Source organism: Salmo salar, chromosome ssa18 (assembly GCF_905237065.1).
Source record: "Salmo salar chromosome ssa18, Ssal_v3.1, whole genome shotgun sequence".
In the NCBI taxonomy this organism is placed as follows: domain Eukaryota; kingdom Metazoa; phylum Chordata; class Actinopteri; order Salmoniformes; family Salmonidae; genus Salmo; species Salmo salar.
Window position 1 is genome coordinate 56,518,195 of NC_059459.1, and position 22,600 is coordinate 56,540,794.

The following is a 22,600-nucleotide window of genomic DNA, read 5'->3' on the forward strand; positions in this document are numbered from 1 at the left end:
GGGCCAGGCTAAGATAATGAACTGTAAAGGCTGTTATCTTATCTTGATAAGAGCCATATAATAATGCGTTACATGACAGTACCTGAGCAATATAACTTCAGGATATAGCAGTCTGATCTGAATGAATATATGGATATATGGAGTGTGGTAGGTCTAAAGATGGCATTTTGTATGGATTCTTTAGCTGTCATAGGTACATTTTTATATTGTTTAACTGTACTTGATTGGTACCTCAACCCCTCCCCCCCAATGTAAGTACTGTATTCTGTTTCCTATGTATAGCAGTTCAGAGGAGAGGATTGTGTAAATAACCATTGTTGAAGGAGGAAGCTAGTAAAACATGTAATGGAATAAAACAGGTCACAAGCACTATTAGCAGCATCTGTGACATCACGGTCATGATCCAGGGGGGTGGGCAAGTCACCTGATGCAAAGAACTAGAGCGCCTGAACTTACACCTAGTGAATATTATGCAAGTCATTCCGAGTTGTATCCACTAGGGCACACAACTGTAAATGTTTTAAAACAAAATTTGTATTTCTTATTGGACAAATCTAAGTAGTCCCTCCCTGTTTCAGTCAGTTTTCTTCCATTTGGTGCCTAATGGTGCCCTGGTTCACTCAGCGAGATGTGATCAAGCAACATTGAATTAACAAATAATTTGGTGCCTCATTTGGTTGTGGTGAGTGTCAGGTGTTATCCTGGCTAATCTAACCAGACCAATGGATGTTACTTCCTTGTTTGGTCGAACCAGTCGAGCTACAATCCATCCAGTGTTTGGTCTAGAGACAGGTGAACGGATACACAGTAGCAGGTTCATTTCTGTGATCTGATTTAATCAATTCAAAAGCAATTAAAACAGATCAATGTCAATTTAATAAAACTTTGTAGGCTACAACAGAGCGCAGGCCTTAGGTAATAAACGAGAGTGGTATCAAGGGTCACAAAAACACTTACAGTACATCGAAAACACGATACGGTCTGATTTTAACAGAACTGGTTGAGGTTGGTAAATGGGGCAGGCAATTCTCACTTCTAGAAATGAAATCACATGCTACCGAATGTGCTTCACTACACTGCTGTTTTCACCACAGGATCAGCCCATGTCTAATAGGTCAGAATGTGCATTGTGCATTGTAGTAGGGGATCGCAATGCACATATTTTAGGCCAAAACAATATGTTGTTCGAGAGTTGTCAAGGAGCCCCAGCAAACACACACACACACACATCTCTATCTGGAGTAGACATCACTGTTTTCAAGACGTATGTTACTGCAGTTTGCCCAGTGACAGTAGGTCACAGATACTGTTGCATTCTGGTCCATGCTGGTCCTTTAGGAAATAATTGACCCCCCTCTCAGCGAAGTTAGTGGCACCTTTAGGGGTCCTGAGAGAGTGGATCTGGGGGTCTGTGAGGTACGTCAGCCCCTTCCCATTGGCGGTCACCCACCCTGGGGAAAGAAAGAGAGAAAATAGAGAAAGGAAGAAGAAAAAAAAACATTGTGACATACAGAAAATGTAATGTAAAATGCTGAATTATAAGATTCAACAAATGAACGTTATAGTCACCTGAGACATAGACAGACACATGCACACTGCACAAGCACACACACACACCTTGTAGGTCGACAACAACCTCTTGGCATCCAGAGAACTGGTAGGTGAAATGTCCGAAAGCGATTCCATATTCTGATGCCTTGAACCGCTTGTCCACTTTAGTAGTGTTGTTGGTGAGCTTCACAAAGTCCCCCAGCATGTAGGGCTCCACTGTCACACAGTCCACCACCTCATCCCCCTCCAAGATCTGAAACAAAACAAGCAGCTGTCTAAACAGGAGGAAGGTTCACTTCTTCTGAAGATGTGTAAACATTACATTTTACAATATTTTTTGGTAATTTAGTAGACAATCTTATCCAGAGCGACTTACAGTCGATGCATTCAACTAAGGTAGATAAAACAACCACATATCACAGTCATAGCAAGTAAAAACAGGCCATCATAAAAAGCAGCTATCAGAAAATAAAAATCCCATCTTTCAATATGACCATGGTGAAGTTATTTCTTTCTTATGATTGGTTTCTTTCTTCTTAGGGTAAAGCACACTCACTGTGTATGAAATGCGCTCTATTTAATTTGATTTGATGATGCGTGGCTTTGGCACAACAGGTCCCAATGTTAATTAAAAAAAGTAAATCAAATGATAAAAAATATTAGGGGTGTGTGTGTGTGTGTGTGGGGGGGGGGGTGTTTGGAAAAGTATGGCAATATTTCATTTTGAACTGTGTTATTAAAATGTCAATCACATCATTGCATAATACATTAGGAAGCTAAGCCACGGAGTCCTAGCCTGGGCCCAGACCTGTTTGTGCTGTATAGCCAACTCCTATGGAGTTGCTCAAACAGATCTGGGCCCAGGCTATCACAGCACTTACAATCACCAATGAATCAATGATTAGTGGGATGTTCGTTAATGCCTTTACCAGTAGCACTTCTGAAGGGATGAAGAAGATCTGAGCGGTCACTTTCTCCTTGTAGAGTCTCTTGTTAAACTCTGTCACGTAGTACTGGGCCGTCATCTGCCTCTCCACGTCACTCAGATGGAACTGAATGCCCTTAGGTTCTAGGTACTCCTTCCCCACATAACTGAAGGGGGAAATGAAAACGCGAAGAACATGTTCACGTTAGGCCCAATCCTAACTTGAGACAGGCACACGTTTAGTTTTGCAAAACATAAATCATGCATCGATGTTGATGGGAGATTGTGCGAAAATGTGAATATCTCCGAAGTTAGGATTCAGATGTTTCTGTGTTTCAAAGCGGAATTCAATTAAATCTTGATTTATCCCTACTGACCTACTCAGCCTCTCCTCTTGGTGTAGAAACTGTACCCATAATGCTATTCTCTGCTGGCCTTGCTTCCCTATTGGCTCTCCGATGTACACATAGGTCTCTCTGGACGTCCACAGTCCAGAGGCCCTGGAGTACTTCAGAAGGAGAGCACCTGGAGAAAAGAACACGTTTTTTTTTTAGAGGTTATTACTACGCAAAATACAATTTTACCATGTAATATAAATAACTTGTCATTTCTGTTTTGTAAACTTCAGTGCAACCGGTGTCAAGTTCACTATGAACCACTGTGTATGCTGGAAATAGTGTATATGTTCAGAACTGAGTCATTTCCATCAAAGTTTAAGGATAGTCGAGTACAAGTTCAAGAAATTGTGCATCTTATGTAACATAATCTTAATGTTAAATAACCTCTATCTGAAGTGGCCGTTGGTGCATTAAACCTTTTGAAAGCATTGAACTGTATGTAAACATTACATTTGTATATTTCATCTTATTAGTACTTAATCATTATTTCAAGTTGCCTTTTACCTTGAAAAACACAAAACCACCATGACTTTACATTTTCTATAACACTACGAGGCAATAGGAACTCACTGTAGGCGCTTTTCTGTTTCCCAAGCTTGAATTTCATGTCACTCTGCAGTCTCTTTAACATACAGCCATGACACATCCCAGCCAGGAGGGCGATGTAGTCCTCCTCTGTCAAAACGTACTGGTTCTCAGGCACTAGACCGCCCATGATGCCGTGCTTTAGACAGGCGTAGCATGAGGAGTTTGGGTGAGAGGGAATCTGCTTCTCTCCAGCACAGGGTTCAGTGTTGTTGACTATGTGTCCTATCTCTTTCTCCACCATCTCATAGGAGCTGTCTATCTCTGTAGAGAGACACTGCTCCGGGATGAGGCTCTCAGATCCTAGTTGTGGAGGTCTTCTGTGATAGGCTGCAGCACTGTTAGGCCCAAAGGGGTGAGGGGATCCAGTGTCTTCCTCCGTTTCTGCTTCTTGATCCACATTGAAGTTTGGAACTATCTGCGAGGCGGCGGGACCTCGGTGTTCATTTACAGCTGCTGGGGCTGCAGAACGCATTTGTGGTACTGCAGCTGCCTCACGGGATGTGTCAGATAGGGATAGTTTCTGCCATGATGACTGGGAGCCGAGGCTGTCGCTAAAGGAGGAAGTCCTCGACTTGTCTTGGTACCCTGGATGCATCACTACTCCGTCTCTTTTAGGTCTCACCGACACTGACGCACCACACCCGTGACACTCCTCCTCGGTCTCCACAGTCTCTATTAGACTCTGTTCGTCAATAATTTCAAACTGCTCAACATCACTTCCTGTGTGGGTGGATGATGAGGAAGTGACCCGGGTGGAAGAGTTGGATCCTGCCTGAGCACTGAGACTTGCTCTGATATCTCTTTTCCTGGTCTTGCTTTTAGATTCTGGCCCATTTTCCAACCAATCTTCACTAACCTCGGTGAGACAGTTTGGATCGCACAGATACTCCATGTTTACCTTATCCGGAACACTGCCATCTTTGTAGCCACTACAGCTGAGGGGAGGCCCAGGGCTGTTCAAAGACACTTTTTCAAATGAGGAGCCAAAGCTGCTACTGAGTGATTTGAGAGACATTTTATTATAGCTATGGCTTGGTAGCTCAGCAGTGCTACCCAGAGTTGTACAGAGCTCCTGTTCCTGAGGTAACCTAGGAGCTAAACAAGAGGCATTGGGTGCTTTGTCTCTGTGTAACTCTTCTTTATGTGTGGCTTTTTGGGGCTTGTGGTTCTCAGTGGCACACTCTGTGTTAGGGGCCGTTGCCGTGGTCCCCAGTGCTGTTATACAGAGTCCAGCCTGGTGGCCTTCATGTTTCCTCCTACAGCTTGCCTCAGAGGCCTCACACACTGAGGTGTGGTACTGCCTGAACCTCCCCATCACCTTGGAGAAACCATCCAGAGTGAACCGCACTGCTCTCTCTTCCACCACGTCTCTATAGCTATCTGGGATGAACGACCCCTTGTCTGAGTTCAAGAATGGATTGACCCGCAATAGAATCTTCACTTGGGATATCAGACTCATAACTCCAGTGCAAAGGGCATCTCTCTGTTGGCTGTCTGCATGGCAGTAGGCATAGAACTTCTCCAAAGCCTCCCGGCATACCAATCTGGCCTGGTCCACTGTCTTCTGAGGGGTGCCCAGCCACTTGTGACTGACAGTCAGAGAGTAGGCTGCCTTGAGGAATGTGTGGAGCTCCTGTTTGCTAGTGACCATGTCCCCCCCTGTTTTAGTAAGTAGGCCGATCTCAAAGGCTTCCTTGGCCCGGAGGAGGAAGGAGTGTTTGTCCGAGGGGGGGCATTCTACTGAGAAACTGTAGGACAACAGACAGGTGCCTTGGGTGACCTGGAGAAAGAAAGAAAGAGAATGACATAGCATTATATCTAGTATTATGTTAATAGGCAGTTGTGCTACAGTGCTCACCTAGCAGTAAGCTCCACCCCCCCCCCCCCCCAAGAAAAACACAAAAGAGAGAAAGAGAGAAAGAGAGGACTCACCACGTTGGTTAACACGTACAGCGAGGCATACTGGCTGTACACCACCGCCATTTTAGCTGCCTCAGCTGCTAAGAGGAGACGGTGGCCATCGTTCTCAAGGAAACACTACTCCAGACATAAAGGCATACACTGAGGTCATGTAGCGGTCAGAGACATTTGAAAAGCCTCATAAATCATACAACTTATGCAGACGTCAATGTATATCTTTAGAATACAAGTGATTTCATAGGTTAAGACTGAGTGCTCACCAAGTCAATGCCCGGATTGGTCTTAAATGCATGGAAGTCTCCATCATTCATAGACACCAATATGTTGGCCAGAATCCCAAGAGACGTTCCAATGCCCTACAAATCAAAACACATACTAAGTTAAAACACATACTAAACACATATTAAACCTTCATAAAAGTAGTTATGAGCAGTTCACAGATTTGTTGTGTGATTCAGTTATTCATTGGGGTGCACTGGATGTTTTGGCTCCACCTTTTTATCAGGTTGAGGAAGAGCGTAATAGCCGACCAGGGAGGTCCAGATCAGCTCAGCAGCCTCCAGCCACAGTCCTGAGACGAAAAACATACAATTCAGAGATGGGAAAAAAGATGCATAGACATAACGCTACATCTCTCTCTTTTTTCCCTTACCAAGTTTCTGCAGAACCTGTCCACGCACTTGCACACTGACCGCCTGGATAAGAGTCCTATCACTGTCAGACTGATATATCCAGCAACCTGCAGATTTCAAACACGCATGTTAACACAGACCCTCATGGGGAACATTAAATGGTAAGAGAATTGCATTTTGTAAGCCTACCTGTTGCCCCACTAGTGTTGATGAGACTGCTCAGTATGTACTCTGCCTTCTGGAGTTTACCTGTGGGTGAGACAACAAGCATGACAAACGATACAAAGCATCATACTTAAAAAGGAAAATTCCACCCCAAAACTATTTTTTGGTATTTGTTTCATTAGTCTATTGTTGGCATACTCGCAACATGTTTAGCTTGTCAGCAATCAAGTTTTCAAGATATGTACCTTTCAAAATACAGAAATCATCCCCGTATGATGCATTTTGCATCATATGATGCTGTGTTTTGCCATCTCTGTATTTTGAAAGTTACATATCTTGAAAACGTGATTGCTGACAAGCAAAATATTTTGGGACTATGTCAACAATGGACTAATGAAACAAATACCAAAATATACTTTTGGGGTGGAATTATACTAAAAGGTTAAGGAGCTTTATCTTGATAGTATGGTAAATAAAATAAAAACAGACAACTAGTATTCCAATACACAGCATGGAGACACAGCATGATAAAGAGCTGGACTCTAATATAGTCAGTAAACAACAAATAACCAATCTGTGAGAAATATAGTCTGAAGTCGCAAAATGATGACCTCACTCACCGTCATTGAGATAGACCCTGGCCTGTCGTATGACCAGCTGGGGGGCGATGGGGGTTCCTGGGTAGTGTCTGTGGAGGAGCTTGGTGATCTTCAGCAGCCGGCTGGACTCATCTGTCCAATACAGGAACCGATCCATCAGGAAGACCACACTTGCCGCCCACTGGGGTTCCCTGGCCAAGATGGACGCCTTCAGCAGAGCCTGACACATCAAAATGAATCAAAAGTTTAAAAACACGTCGAAGACAGTCTTTTTGTGATAAATGGCTGTTTTTTTATGGCATCTTGAATCAGTACATTTATAGTCAAAATAATATTTTTTGATATATAAATTAAACATAGTTCTAAAAATATATCTTAGCCTGCATCCCACATGTCACCCTAGTCTACCATTGACACATTTAGAAAACACACGCCTTCATCAGGGAGTGCTTTGCTTGATTTTGCTTTGATTTGAGTGGCAGCCATGTAGGGTCATATTACCAGTAGCTGTGGTAGATGCAGACTAATGAAGTCCTTCAAGTTTACTTTGTCCTGGGAAGTGACTGACTGCTTGTACTGCCACTTCTCTGGTACAAAGGGCCACCTCATCGCCACTGCCTCCTGCAGGAGCATGCTCAGTTCAACTGACAGGGACTCTGGAAATTAGGGGACAGAATATGGTGACGCGAAAAACAATACAGAAAACCAAAAAAAATTCAAGTTTACTTAAATATCATGCTTTGAGAATACCTAAAAGCTACTCTAAAGTTAAATGGGCCTATTTGAGATCTATGGGTTCATTATACATTCACAATAAATAATTATTTTTAACCCACTTTTCCGTGATTACGATCTTGTCTCATCACTGCAACTCCCCAACGGGATCGGGAGAGGCGAAGGTCGAGTCATGCATCCTCCGAAACATGACCCGCCAAGCCGCGCTTCTTGACACCCGCTCACATAATCCGGAAGCCAGCTGCACCAATGTTGTTTTTTTATACAAAATTAACAATTTACATCCCTACATCAAACATGTCTAACAAAACAAAACACCGGTATAAAACAAGAAAATACAATCCAAAAAGGACATTAAAGCTTGTTGGTGAAACCTAGCCAATTTAGTGGGTAATCTTTCAGGAATATAATTACATTTCAATAAAAATGGAAGACCTCCCAATTTATTAAACACATTGTTTGGAATGACATACCAAATTGATTCTGTATTGTCAACACATCTTTTCAACCAATTGCTCTTGAAAGTGTTATTTATGTCAACAAAATGCAACACTTCCAGACCTCCTTCAGATATTTTATTTGAGAATAATTACTTGTTTAGTTTGTGAGACCTATTTTTACAGATGAAGTCAAGAAAGGTCTTGTTGATCTCTTTACAGGTCGAGGGATTTACAAATAAAGATAATGAGGGGTACACATAGCGATGAATCCCCTCTGCCTTGGACAGAAGCACTCTTCCAAGTATAGATTGTCCGTGATCTAACTGAAATGGTCCACCCACACAGACAGCGTTGTGAAGAATGCGCAACAGCGCCTCTTCAACCTCAGGAGGCTGAAGAAATTTGGCTTGTCACCGAAAACACTCCCAAACTTTTACAGATGCACAATCGAGAGCATCCTGTCGGGCTGTATCAAAGCCTGGTACGGCAACTGCACTGCCCTCAACCACAAGGCTCTCCAGAGGGTAGTGCGGTCTGCACAACGCATCACCGGGGGCAAACTACCTGCCCTCCAGGACACCTACAGCACCCGATGTCACAGGAAGGCCAAAAAGATCACCAAGGACAACAACCACCCGTCCCACGGCCTGTTCACCCCACTATCATCCAGAAGGCGAGGTCAGTACAGGTGCATCAAAGCTGGGACCGAGAGACTGAAAACAGCTTATATCTCAAGGCCATCAGACTGTTAAAACAGCCATCACTAACACTGAGTGGCTGCTGCCAACATACTGACTCAAATCTCTAGCCACTTTAATAATTAATCATTGGATGTAATAAATGTATCATTAGTCACTTTAAACAATGCCACTTTATATAATGATTACATACCCTACATTACTCATCTCATATGTATATACTGTATTCTATACCATCTACTGCAACATGAAATATGCCGTACGGCCATCACTCATCCATATATTTTTATGTGCATATTCTTATTCATCCCTTTACACTTGTGTGTATAAGGTAGTTGTTGTGAAATTGTTAGATATTACTGCACGGTCGGAACTAGAAGCACAAGCATTTCACCACACTCGCATTAACATCTGCTAACCATGTGTATGTGACCAATAAAATTTGATCCCTTTGTAGACAATTATTAAATATATATAATATTTTTTTTAGGAGAGAAATTCATACATTGACTGACCAAGTGGTTTTTGGATAGATGTATTCCTAAATATTTAACACAGTCCTTTACAGGAATATTTCTTTATCATCAGAGTCATAAACATAAGATTTCACATTTAGAAAAATTCAGTTGTTTTCATCCAGATGCAACAGAGAATGCCGTGATAGCATTAAGGGCATGGGCGACCTGGTCTTTGTCTTAAAAAATAAAAAAAAGTTTAAAAAAAAAAGACAGGTATTGTCAGCCAGTTGGGAAATTTGGATTTCTCTGTTAAAAATGGATAAGCCATGTAGGTTTGCATTATTCAGAATATCTAGAGATAGAAGTTCCATTACCAAAATGAATAAAGGGTGAAATTGGGCATCCCTGTCGTACACTTGTGTTGATACTGAATCTTTTGGATATATTAAGGTATCACAGAACTATTTATATATTTGTAAAACATGTGAATGACTGATAAAAATGTTCACCAAAACCAATACGTTTCAGAGACCAAAAGAGAAATTCATGTTCAACGGCTTTACAAAAGTCCAAAAATAAAACAGCATCTGAGTCAATTGCATCTGAATAATCTAAAAGGTTCAGGAATAAACGAATGTTGGAACTTATGTGACGGCCTTTCATAAATCCTGTTTGAGTCTCAATTATAAGTGGTATCTATTGCTTTCTTTAATCATTTGGCATAAACCAGAGCAATCAATATTTAATAAAGTATTTGGTCTCCAATTGTCAATGAGAGAAGGGTCTTTATCAGGCTTCGGAATCAGTGAAATAAGGTCCTGTTTCATAGTAGAGACCATTTCACCATTTTCAATGCAATTTTGAAACATATTAAAAATAGGGTCTTCTAGTAACTTCCAAAACTGCCTGTAGAATTCAACTGACAGGCCATCAGGGCCAGGAGATTTACCTTTTTTCATTGAATTCAGAGCCTCTCCAATTTCTTCGATTGACACAGGCGAATCGCAAAACTGAGTGGAAATCATCTTCAATTACAGGGACATAATTCTGAATGTGGCAAATGTAACTTTCACAACCATCTTCCTGAAATTGTGAGTTGGTAAAGGTTTTCATAAAAGGAATTGATAAATGTTGATAATTTAAATAACTAACTGGTGTTTCTTTCCCCCTCTTCAATCCATTTAGCTCTTGGTCTGACAAAGGCACCCTTTGCAAAATCTGTGTAAAGCTGTTCTAATTGTAAAGATTTAAATATAGTCTTCTTGAGATAGATCATCTTTCTTTAGAAATGCTCAAATTCGCTCATCAAATCTTTTTCTCTAAGGTTCTTCAGGTGCTTCAGCTCTTTGGCACGTTTAATGGCTACAACTCTGACTTCATAGTTGAAGAATTCAAATCACATTTGATTGGTCACATACACATATTTAGCAGATGTTATTGCGGGTGTAGCGAAATGCTTGTGTTCCTAGCTGCAACAGTGCAGTACTATCTAACAATTCACAAATCTAAAAGTAAAATAAATAAATAAATAAATAAATAAATAAATAAAATTATTATTATTATATATTATTATATATATATATATATATATATATATATGAAGTTGATGCAAAGAGTCAATATTTGCAGTGTTGACCCTTCTTTTTCAAGACCTCTGCAATCCGCCCTGGCATGCTGTCAATTACCTTCTGGGCCACATCCTGACTGATGGCAGCCCATTCTTGCATAATCAATGCTTGGAGTTTGTCAGAATTTGTGGGTTTTTGTTTGTCCACCCGCCTCTTCAGGATTGACCACACGCTCTCAATGGGATTAGGGTCTGGGGAGTTTCCTGGCCATGGACCCAAAATATTGATGTTTTGTTCCCCAAGCCACTTAGTTATCACGTTTGCCTTATGGAAAGGTGCTCCATCATGCTGGAAAAGGCATTGTTTGTCACCAAACTGTTCCTGGATGGTTGGGAGAAGTTGCTCTCGGAGGATGTGTTGGTACCATTCTTTATTCATGGCTGTGTTCTTAGGCAAAATTGTGAGTGAGCCCACTCCCTTGGCTGAGAAGCAACCCCATACATGAATGGTCTCAGGATGCTTTACTGTTGGCATGACACAGGACTGATGGTAGCGCTCACCTTGTCTTCTCCGGACAAGCTTTTTTCCCCAGATGCCCCAAACAATCGGAAAGGGGATTCAGAGAAAATGACTTTACCCCTGTACTCAGCAGTCCAATCCCTGTACCTTTTGCAGAATATCAGGTCTGTCCCTGATGTTTTTCCTGGAGAGAAGTGGCTTCTTTGCTACCCTTCTTGACACCAGGCCATACTCCAAAAGTCTTCGCCTCACTGTGCGTGCAGATGCACTCACACCTGCCTGCTGCCATTCCTGAGCAAGCTCTGTACTGGTGGTGCCCCGATCCCGCAGCTGAATCAACTTTAGGAGATGCTAGGAGGCGCTTGCTGGACTTTCTTGGGCACCCTGAAGCCTTCTTCACAACAATTGAACCGCTCTCCTTGAAGTTCTTGATGATCCGATAAATGGTTGATTTAGGTGCAATCTTACTGGCAGCAATATCTTTGCCTGTGAAGCCCTTTTTGTGCAAAGCAATGATGACGGCACGCGTTTCCTTGCAGGTAACCATGCTTGACAGAGGAAGAGCAATGATTCCAAGCACCACCCTCCTTTTGAAGCTTCCCGTCTGTTATTTGAACTCAATCAGCATGACAGTGTGCTCTCCAGCCTTGTCCTCGTCAACACTCACACCTGTGTTAACAAGAGAATCACTGACATGATGTCAGCTGGTCCTTTTGTGGCAGGGCTGAAATGCAGTGGAAATGTTTTTTGGGATTCAGTTCATTTGCATGGCAAAGAGGGACTTTGCAATTAATCTGATCACTCTTCATAACATTCTGGAGTATATGCAAATTGCCATCATACAAACTGAAGCAGCAGACTGAAAATTAATATTTGTGTCATTCTCAAAACTTTTGGCCACGACTGTACATACACACCCATTCAAAAGTTTGGGGTCACTTAGAAATGTCCTTGTTTTCCATGAAAACATACATGAAATGAGTTGCAAAATGAATAGGAAAGATAGTCAAGACATTTACAAGGTTATAAATAATGATTTTTAATTGAAATAATAATTGTGTCCTTCAAACAGCCTTTGGTATTCTACTTGTCAGTTTGTTGAGGTAATCTGAAGAGATTTCATCCCATGCTTCCTGAAGCACCTCCTACAAGTTGGATTGGCTTGATGGGCACTTCTTACGTACCATACGGTCAAGCTGCTCCCACAACAGCTCAATAGGGTTGAGATCCAGTGACTGTGCTGGCCACTCCATTATAGACAGTATACCAGCTGACTGCTTCTTCCCTAAACAGTTATTGCATATAGTTTGGAGCTGTGCTTTGGGTCATTGTCTTGTTGAAGGAGGAAATTGGCTCCAATTAAGCGCCGTCCACAGGGTATGGCATGGCTTGTACAAATCTCTCACTTTACCACCACCAAAGCACCCCCAGACCATCACATTGCCTCCACCATGCTTGACAGATAGCGCCAAGCACTCCTCCAGCATCTTTACATTTTTTCTGCGTCTCACGAATGTTCTTCTTTGTGATCCGTACACCTCAAACTTAGATTTGTCTGTCCATAACACTTCTTCCAATCTTCCTCTGTCTAGTGTCTGTGTTGTTTTGCCCATCTTAATCTTTTCTTTTTATTGGCCAGTCTGAGATATGGCTTTTTCTTTGCAACTCTGCCTAGAAGGCCAGCATCCCGGAGTTGCCTCTTCACTGTTGACGTTGAGACTGGTGTTTTGCGGGTACTATTTAATGAAGGTGCCAGTTGAGGACTTGTGAGGCGTCTGTTTCTCAAACTAGACACTCTAATGTACTTGTCCTCTTGCTCAGTTGTGCACCGGGGCCTCCCACTCCTCTTTCTATTCTGTTTAGAGCCAGTTTGTGCTGTTCTGTGAAGGGAGTAGTACACACCTTTGTACGAGATCTTCAGTTTCTTGGCAATTTCTTGCATGGAATAGCCTTCATTTCTCAGAACAAGAACAGACTGACGAGTGTCAGAAGAAAGTTCTTTGTTTCTGGCCATTTTGAGCCTGTAATTGAACCCACAAATGCTGATGCTCCAGATACTCAACTAGACTAAAGAAGGCCAGTTTTATTGCTTCTTTAATCAGGACAACAGTTTTCAGCTGTGTTAACATAACTGCAAAAGGGTTTTCAAATTATCAATTTGCCTTTTAAAAATATAAACTTGGATTAGCTAACACAACGTGCCACTGGAACACAGGAGTGATGGTTGCTGATAATGGGCCTCTGTACGCCTATGTAGATATTCCATAATAAAAATAAATAAAAAAGAAACTGCCGTTTCCAGCTACAATAGTCATTTACAACATTAACAATATCTACACTGTATTTCTGATCAATTTGATGTTATTTTAATGGTAAAATGTTTTCCTTTTCTTTCAAAAACAAGGACATTTCCAAGTGACTCCAAAATTTTGAACGGTAGTATATTATATATATCAAATCAAAGTTTATTTGTCACATGCACCGAATACAACAGACCTTACAGTGAAATACTTACTTACAGGCTCTAACCAATAGTGCAAAAAAGGTATTCGGTGAACAATAGGTAAGTAAAGAAATAAAAACAACAGTAAACAGACAGTGAAAAACAGTAGCGAGGCTATAAAAGTAGCGAGGCTACATACAGACACCGGTTAGTCAGGCTGATTGAGGTAGTATGTACATGTAGATATGGTTAAAGTGACTATGCATATATGATGAACAGAGAGTAGCAGTAGCGTAAAAGAGGGGTTGGCGGGTGGCAGGACACAATGCAGATAGCCCGGTGAGCCAATGTGCGGGAGCACTGGTTGGTCGGGCCAATTGAGGTAGTATGTACATGAATGTATAGTTAAAGTGACTATGCATATATGATAACCAGAGAGTAGCAGCAGTGTAAAAGAGGGGTTGGGGGACACACAATGCAAATGTATATGTGAGATGAGTAAAGCAGCATGTAAACATTATTATTGACTAGTGTTCTATTATTGAAATGACCAGTGATTCCATGTCTATGTATATAGGGCAGCAGCAGAGGTGTAATGTACTTAGGAAGTACTTAAGTTATTTTACTTAAGTCATTTTTTGGGGTATTTATATTTTTGCCAACTTTTACTTCATTACATTCCTTAAGAAAATAATGTACTTTTTACTCCATACATTTTTCCTGACACCCAAAAGTACTAGGAAAATAGTCCAATTTACACACTTATCAAGAGAACATCCCTGGTCATCCCTACTGCTTTTGATATGGCAGACTCACTAAACACAAATGCTTTAATTGTAAATTATGTCTGAGTGTTGGAGCGTGTCCCTGGCAATCTGTAAAAAAAAATATATACTGCTCAAAAAAATAAAGGGAACACTTAAACAACACATCCTAGATCTGAATGAAAGAAATAATCTTATTAAATACTTTTTTCTTTACATAGTTGAATGTGCTGAGAACAAAATCACACAAAAATAATCAATGGAAATCCAATTTATCAACCCATGGAGGTCTGGATTTGGAGTCGCACTCAAAATTAAAGTGGAAAACCACACTACAGGCTGATCCAACTTTGATGTAATGTCCTTAAAACAAGTCAAAATGAGGCTCAGTAGTGTGTGTGGCCTCCACGTGCCTGTATGACCTCCCTACAACGCCTGGGCATGCTCCTGATGAGGTGGCGGATGGTCTCCTGAGGGATCTCCTCCCAGACCTGGACTAAAGCATCCGCCAACTCCTGGACAGTCTGTGGGGCAACGTGGCGTTGGTGAATGGATCGAGACATGATGTCCCAGATGTGCTCAATTGGATTCAGGTCTGGGGAACGGGCGGGCCAGTCCATAGCATCAATGCCTTCCTCTTGCAGGAACTGCTGACACACTCCAGCCACATGAGGTCTAGCATTGTCTTGCATTAGGAGGAACCCAGGGCCAACCGCACCAGCATATGGTCTCACAAGGGGTCTGAGGATCTTATCTCGGTACCTAATGGCAGTCAGGCTACCTCTGGCGAGCACATGGAGGGCTGTGCGGCCCCCCAAAGAAATGCCACCCCACACCATGACTGACCCACCGCCAAACCGGTCATGCTGGAGGATGTTGCAGGCAGCAGAACGTTCTCCACGGCGTCTCCAGACTCTGTCACGTCTGTCACATGTGCTCAGTGTGAACCTGCTTTCATCTGTGAAGAGCACAGGGCGCCAGTGGCGAATTTGCCAATCTTGGTGTTCTCTGGCAAATGCCAAACGTCCTGCACGGTGTTGGGCTGTAAGCACAACCCCCACCTGTGGACGTCGGGCCCTCATACCACCCTCATGGAGTCTGTTTCTGACCGTTTGAGCAGATACATGCACATTTGTGGCCTGCTGGAGGTCATCTTGCAGGGCTCTGTCAGTGCTTCTCCTGCTCCTCCTTGCACAAAGGCGGAAGTAGCGGTCCTGCTGCTGGGTTGTTGCCCTCCTATGGCCTCCTCCACGTCTCCTGATGTACTGGCCTGTCTCCTGGTAGCGCCTCCATGCTCTGGACACTACGCTGACAGACACAGCAAACCTTCTTGCCACAGCTCGCATTGATGTGCCATCCTGGATGAGCTGCACTACCTGAGCCACTTGTGTGGGTTGTAGACTCCGTCTCATGCTACCACTAGAGTGAAAGCACCGCCAGCATTCAAAAGTGACCAAAACATCAGCCAGGAAGCATAGGAACTGAGAAGTGGTCTGTGGTCCCCACCTGCAGAACCACTCCTTTATTGGGGGTGTCTTGCTATTTGCCTATAATTTCCACCTGTTGTCTATTCCATTTGCACAACAGCATGTGAAATTTATTGTCAATCAGTGTTGCTTCCTAAGTGGACAGTTTGATTTCACAGAAGTGTGATTGACTTGGAGTTACATTGTGTTGTTTAAGTGTTCCCTTTATTTTTTGAGCAGTGTATATAATAAAAAATAAAAATAAAAATTTGCAGCCGTTTTGCTTAATATAAGGAATTTGAAATGATTTATACTTAAGTATATATTAGCAATTCCATTTACTTTTGATACTTAAGTATATTTAAAACAAGATACTTTTAGACTTTTACTCAAGTAGTATTTTACTGGGTGACTTTCACTGAAGTAGGACAATTGAGTACTTTTTCCACCACTGGGCAGCAGCCTCTAAGATGCAGGGTTGAGTAATCGGGTGGTAGCCGGCTAGTGATGGCTATTTAACAGTCTGATGGCCTTGAGATAGAAGCTGTTTTTCAGTCTCTCGGTCCCAGCTTTGATGCACCTGTACTGACCTTGCCTTCTGGATAATAGCGGGGTGAACATGCCGTGGCTCAGGTGATTGATGTCCTTGATTATATTTTTGTAATTCCTGTGTGCTGTAAGTGTCCTGGAGGGCAGGCAGTGCGCCCTCTGTGATGCGTTGGGCAGACCGCACCACCCTCTGGAGAGCCCTGCGGTTGCGGGTGGTGCAGCTGCCATACCAAGCGGTGATACAGCCAAACAGGATGCTCTCAATTGTGCATCTGTAAAAGTTTGTGAGGTTCTTAAGGGCCAAGCAACATTTCTTCAGCCTCCTGAGGATGAAGAGGCGCTGTTGCAATGTCTACACTGTATTGCTTTTCTTTCAAGCAATTGAAGTGGGTCTAGGGTGTCAGGTAAGCGGGTCTAGGGTGTCAGGCTGTTGCGCCTTCTTCACCACAATGTCTGTGTGGGTGGACCATTTCAGATTGTCAGTGATGTGTATGCCGAGGAACTTGGAAGCTTTCCACCTTCTCCACTGAAGTCGCGCTCTCTCTGCTGTTTCCTGAAGTCCACGATCAGCTCCTTCATTTTGTTGACGTTGAGGGAGAGGTTATTTTCCTGGCACCACTCCGCCAGGGCCCTCACCTCCTCCCTGTAGGCTGTTGGTAATCAGGCCTACTACTGTTGTGTAGTCTGCAAACGTAATAATTGAGTTGAAGGCGTGCGTGGCCATGCAGTCATGGGTGAACAGGGATTACAAGAGGGGGCTGAGCACGCACCCTTGTGGGGCTCCTGTGTTGAGGATCAGCGAGGTGGAGGTGTTGTTTTCTACCTTCACCACCTGGGGCTGCCCGTCAGCAAGTCCAGGACCCAGTTGCACAGGGCAGGGTTCAGACCCAGGGTCCCAAGCTTAATGATGAGCTTTGAGGGTACTATGGTGTTGAAGGCTGAGCTATAGTCAATGAACAGCATTCTGACGTAGGTATTCCTCTTGTCCAGATGGGATAGGGCAGTGTGCAGTCTGATGGCAATTTCACCGTCTGTGGATCTATTGGAGCGGTAAGCAAATTGATGTGGGTCTAGGGTGTCAGGTTAGGCAGAGGTGATATGATCCTTAACTAGACTCTCAAAGCACTTCATGATGACAGAAGTAAGTGCTACGGGGTGATAGTCATTTAGTTAAGTTACCTTGAGTACAGGAACAATAGTGGACATCTTGAAGCAAGTAGGGACAGCAGACTGGGATAGGGAGAGATTGGATATGTCCGTAAACACTCCAGTCAGCTGGTCTGCGCATGCTCTGAGGAAGCTGCTAGGGATGCTGTCTGGGTCGTCAGCCTTACGAGGGTTAACACGCTTACTCAAGTCAGCCACGGAGAACGAGAGCCCACAGTCCTTGGGAGCGGGCAGCTTCGGTGGCACTGTGTTATCCTCAATGCGGACGAAAGTGGTTAGCTTGTCCGGGAGCAAGATGTCAGTGTCTGCGACGCGGATGGTTTTCCATTTGTAATCCGTTTTTGTCTGTAGACCCTGCCACATACGTCTTGTGTCTGAGCCGTTGAATTGCGACTCCACTTTGTCTCTGTACTGACGTTTTGCTTGTTTAATTGCCTTATGGAGGGAATAACTACACTGTTTGTATTCAACCATATTCCCAGTCACCTTGCCATGGTTAAATGCGGTGGTTTGTGCTTTCAGTTTTGCGCGAATGCTGCCATCTAACCACGGTTTCTGGTTCCCATCTACTTCCATTACCCAAGTATTTTCTTGCAAAAATATATCTTTGGCTAACGATTTGATGTTTCCAATGAAAATAGGATCTTTAAGTAGTGTGTTGTTTAATTTCCAATATCCTTGAATAGTTTAAGATTTTTTAGCAGCTTGTAATTCCAGGGAAATCAAATGATCAGAAAAGGGAGCCAAATGATGATCTACATCCATAAAATGTTAACAAAAAGGGGGAAAATTAGGACTAAATCTATTCTAGATTTTCGTGACAGTTTTGTTGATCCAGGTATAACCCTTTGCATCTGGATTGAAATAATGCCAGGCATCATCAGAGAGATCCTTGCATAATGTTGTGATGATATTGCTAGTTTGAGAGCTTTGCTGATCGTGTTCCACCTAGAATGAATCAGAGTCATCAGGTGTTTCGTTAAAATCCCCTGAGAGATTTAGAATAGTCTCTGAATATTTGTTGTGTAAATCCTGTAATTTTCTGGAAAGTTGGGAAGAAAGGGTCTTATTTGGAGCGCCCTAGAGTTATGTCCATACACATTGCAGATGATGAAAATAGCATTGTCCTCCTGAGTGGTGCAGCGGTCTAAGGCACTGCATCGCAGTGCTTGACGCGTCACTATGGTCCCGGGTTCGATCCCAGGCTGTGTCACAGCCCGCCATGACCAGGAGACCCATGAGGTGGTGCACAATTGGCCCAGCTTCGTCCGGGTTAGGGGAGGGTTTGGCCGGCCGGTACTTCCTTGTCCCATCGCGCTCTAGCGACTCCTTGTGGCGGGCCGGGCGCCTGCGAGCTGACTTAGGTCACCAGCTGGACGGTGTTTCCTCTGACACAATGGTGCGGACGGCTTCCGGGTTAAGCGAGCAGTGTGTCAAGAAGCAGTGCAGCTTGGCAGGGTCGTGTTTCGGAGGACGCATGGCTCTCGACCATCACCGCTCACAAGTCCGTAGGGGAGTTGTAGCGATGGGACAATACTGTAACTACCAATTGGATATCATGAAATTGGGGAGAAAAATGCGTAAAAGTACAAAACAAATGACCCATCGTGAAGATGTAGATTCTAGAATATCGCCTTTAAATTTGTGGATAAGCATCAAAACACCAGCAGAATGGTTTGATCCATGACTGAGATAAGCCTATCTCCCTATTGTGACTGAAAAAAAAATACTATTTGTCACACAAATGAGTTTCCTGAAGATGGACAAAATCTGCATTACTGCGTTTACAATATAAAAACAAGGCTTTCAAACCCCTAGCATTCACTCGATATTAAGTGAGTTGAAAACAAACTCCTGCATACAAATGTGAACAATAAATCAAACAGTAAACCTTGAGGGTTACTCCGACAGAAAACTACGCTCAGGTGAGGTGGCGGTGGTTCCAGCTACACCAACGTGTCGGAGGAAACACTGATCAACTGAAGAGAGCAGTCAGCCTGCAGGTGCCCCGCCCGCCACAAGTCGCTAGAGCGCAATGAGCCAAGTAAAGTCCCCCTGGCCAAATCCTCCCCAAACCCGGACAACGCTGGGCCAATTGTGCGCCGCCCTATGGGACTACCAGTCACAGCCATTAGTGACACCTGGGATCTAACCCCAGGCTGTAGTGACGTTGCAACACTGCGATGCAGTGCCTTAGACCGCTGCGCAACTCGGGAGGCAAATTAAGTTATTTTATTTGTATTTAATCATATTCTACTCTAGATTTAAACACCTGACAACACATTATGGCCCTGCAAAGCTACAAACTTTGTCCCAGCCATCATTTTATAACTAGGCAAAGAGTACCCTCTGCTGGAGTACCTCTGTATCTTTGGAAGTTGAGCTTGGCTTCCTCTGTGGGCTCCACTACCACCAGACCTGCTGCAGACACAGCCCTGTGACACTCCTCCAGCATGGCTCCCACCTCCTGGCTGTCCATGGTGCCTTTTAGTAACCTCTCTTCAGTCCCCTGGAATGTAGAGAATGAGTCGATGTGTATACAAGAGAATATCAGTGTATGAAAATAAACAGGTGCCCATGTCCCAGGGCCCCGCTCCATAACCCGTGAGAAGCAGAGTGTGTTGCAGTTTCCACTGAAGGAAACAACCCGCTTATTTAGTTTTGCCAATGGTCTGGTATGAGATGAGACAAAAATAAATGGTTATTGACACAGAATAGACTACCTATATTTCCTATCACAGTCTGTTGTATAGTAAGCTATAGACAGAAATGCAGAGAATTGAAGGCTTCAGTAGGGTAAGTAATACAGTACTTATAATAAGGATAATATGACGTGTCCACTAAATAACCACACTGGTTAGCTGATCAACTATACTCAGACAGTGACTGTTGGTAAAGCATGCAGTCAACCAGAGAAAGGCAATATTAAGCGTGAAAGTAACATGTATCGGCTTCTATTTGCCCCATCTTATAAATGACTTATGGCAAAGAAAAATAGAAGTTAAGTGTCATCAGTATATTTTTGCTGATCATATAGTGTTATTATACAAAAGATACGATGTGACATTTCCATAAAGTTAAAACCTACCTCTGACACCGTCGGCTTCTAACTTCCTGGTTGGGCAGAACTTTGGAGGATGGGCATTTGTGAGTACTGCAATTTCATTGGTTTAAATTCTGAATTTAAGATTGATTGACATCACGTGGGCATCTCTAGTTTAAAAACACGGGCACTGCGAGTCTCTCTCTGTGACTTGAGCCACCAGTGTCTTTATTGATAATAATGAATAGCCTACTGTTGTGAAATCGATTGATTAACAAGACAACATAAAACATTCTGAATCAGGAGGCTGCTCAACTTTTGGACAACAACATGCCACGAATGTTCTCCGTAGTCTCTTAATGTCAGAATGTTTAGAGGATATGTAGCCTAGATGTTTTGCATGTTGAACACTGATATGTCAAACAGACACAGTGTGCCTGTGTGTTAGGCCTATATTAACCTAAATCCTTCCTGAAAAAGCTGTAAAATGTAACCAATGTCTACGTCTACCTATCGATTGTGAAAGACAATTCAAACAGATTGCCTAAGAACAAAAGTACCAGGCCTAATAGCCTATATGCCCCAAATGTATAAATACATACCGTCATCATTCATGCACATTTATTGGCGGTGGGGTGCTATATACGATGATGCATCGCAAATAGGCGGAACTGTGCGACAGTAGATTGAGCTGAACCACTGCAGTGTAAACCTCACAGCACAGCATATTACTTATGTACGGCTCTAGCGATCTACAGCAATGACAGTAACACCGCAACAGGCATCTATTTTAATTTGGCGCTAAGTGCTGGCAGCTGGCAGTAGTTCGTTGCATAAGCGCATGGGCAGACGTGTATTTGAGACCTGTAGCTGTGGAGCATCAACTTCAACGGATCTCATATCTGGAACTTGTGACTTCATTTTCGCATTATTTACTGCGTCTTTTTTTGCAAGGACCTGCAAGTGCATGCATAGGCTTTATCGTTTGGTCTAGATGCTACCCCAAAAACTATACCCGTACAGTTAGATCAATGTGATCTAGACCATAGCCAGCCAACCTACATGGTCTGGTAATTTGTTTATGGAAGGTATCCATCCTGGCGTTAAGGCTGACATTATTTTAGTTGCAGCGCATAACTAGGCAAACATTTCGTGTGATGGGACTCTCCAAACTCTGAAGGTAAGACATATCTGGCTACAACAGAGTGCATGTTTATGCACTTGTGATGTAATTCATGGTCTGCGATATTAATTTGATAAACATTTTCAGCATGACTGATTTTATCTTGGTTTGGACGGCTCTTGGCTTCATTACCTCACTTTTGTCTTTTATACCGAATAAGGCGAACTTGTGGAGGGTTATCTCAAGAGGCAAGCTGTGACACTAGTTATAGTTTGATAGTGTGTTATATTCCAATGGCTCTTTACATGATCAACAAGTTGCGCAATTAAATATGATTTATCCGCATGTGGCGCAAGAGAGGAATAGCCTAATCATGTAAACACATACTGTGCTGCATACATCTTAACCACACATTGCCCAGGGAGATCATTCAAGATTGACTTTGAAATTGGACGTCTATACATATCCTGAGGACATCAGGAAATGCCTTAAAATCCAGCCACGCAACCTGGTCTCAGAGCATTTGGTATTATTCTGTACATAACGCGAACAAAGGCGCCCCAATGTAGTGAGTTCGAATCTCATCACGGACAATTTTAGCTAATTAGAAACTTTGCACAATACTTAGCATGTTAGCTAACCCTTCCCCTAACCTTAACCCTTTACTCTAACGCCTAAACTTAACCCTAACTCCAATGGAACAATACAAAGCAGAAGGAGCAATCCAGGTTGTCAAAAACAATTTGAAATTTGTTGTTTGGAGCAACTTCGAAATTAGACGTTTGGGAAATATGGATAAACGTCTAATTCTGCAGTGAGACTGTGAGAGCTTGTTGGCATTGCCACACG

The 22,600-nt window shown here is 43.0% G+C and overlaps 2 protein-coding genes across 7 annotated transcripts in view; one reads left to right on the plus strand and one right to left on the minus strand.

Moving 5' to 3' along the window:
- Positions 1-815: 815 nt before the first annotated feature.
- alpk1 (alpha-kinase 1) lies at positions 816-21,374 on the minus strand. Of its 3 annotated transcripts, none has more exons than XM_014155644.2 (14): positions 21,231-21,374; positions 19,947-20,094; positions 7,280-7,434; positions 6,800-6,998; positions 6,204-6,263; positions 6,035-6,121; positions 5,877-5,953; positions 5,643-5,738; positions 5,395-5,499; positions 3,445-5,242; positions 2,854-3,001; positions 2,481-2,643; positions 1,618-1,804; positions 816-1,451 (listed from the first exon to the last, which is right to left on the minus strand). In XM_014155644.2, the coding sequence occupies exons 1-14, from the start codon at positions 21,237-21,239 to the stop codon at positions 1,270-1,272; spliced, it is 3,414 nt and encodes a 1,137-aa protein (XP_014011119.1). In that variant the 5' UTR covers positions 21,240-21,374; the 3' UTR covers positions 816-1,269. The 3 variants fall into 3 exon arrangements, with proteins under 3 accessions (XP_014011119.1, XP_014011120.1, XP_045557283.1); XM_014155645.1 differs by lacking the exon at positions 21,231-21,374 and adding an exon at positions 20,674-20,719; XM_045701327.1 differs by lacking the exon at positions 21,231-21,374 and adding an exon at positions 7,615-7,754.
- Positions 21,375-21,413: 39 nt separating this feature from the next.
- Positions 21,414-22,600, plus strand: part of LOC106577535 (RAS guanyl-releasing protein 2) — an 88,507-nt gene continuing 87,320 nt past the window's right edge. For all 4 annotated transcript variants that reach the window (XR_006760464.1, XM_014155647.2, XM_014155646.2 and 1 more), the window contains exon 1: positions 21,414-21,808. The gene's annotated coding sequence lies outside the window, so the exon portion shown is untranslated. The remainder of the gene's footprint in view (positions 21,809-22,600) is intronic.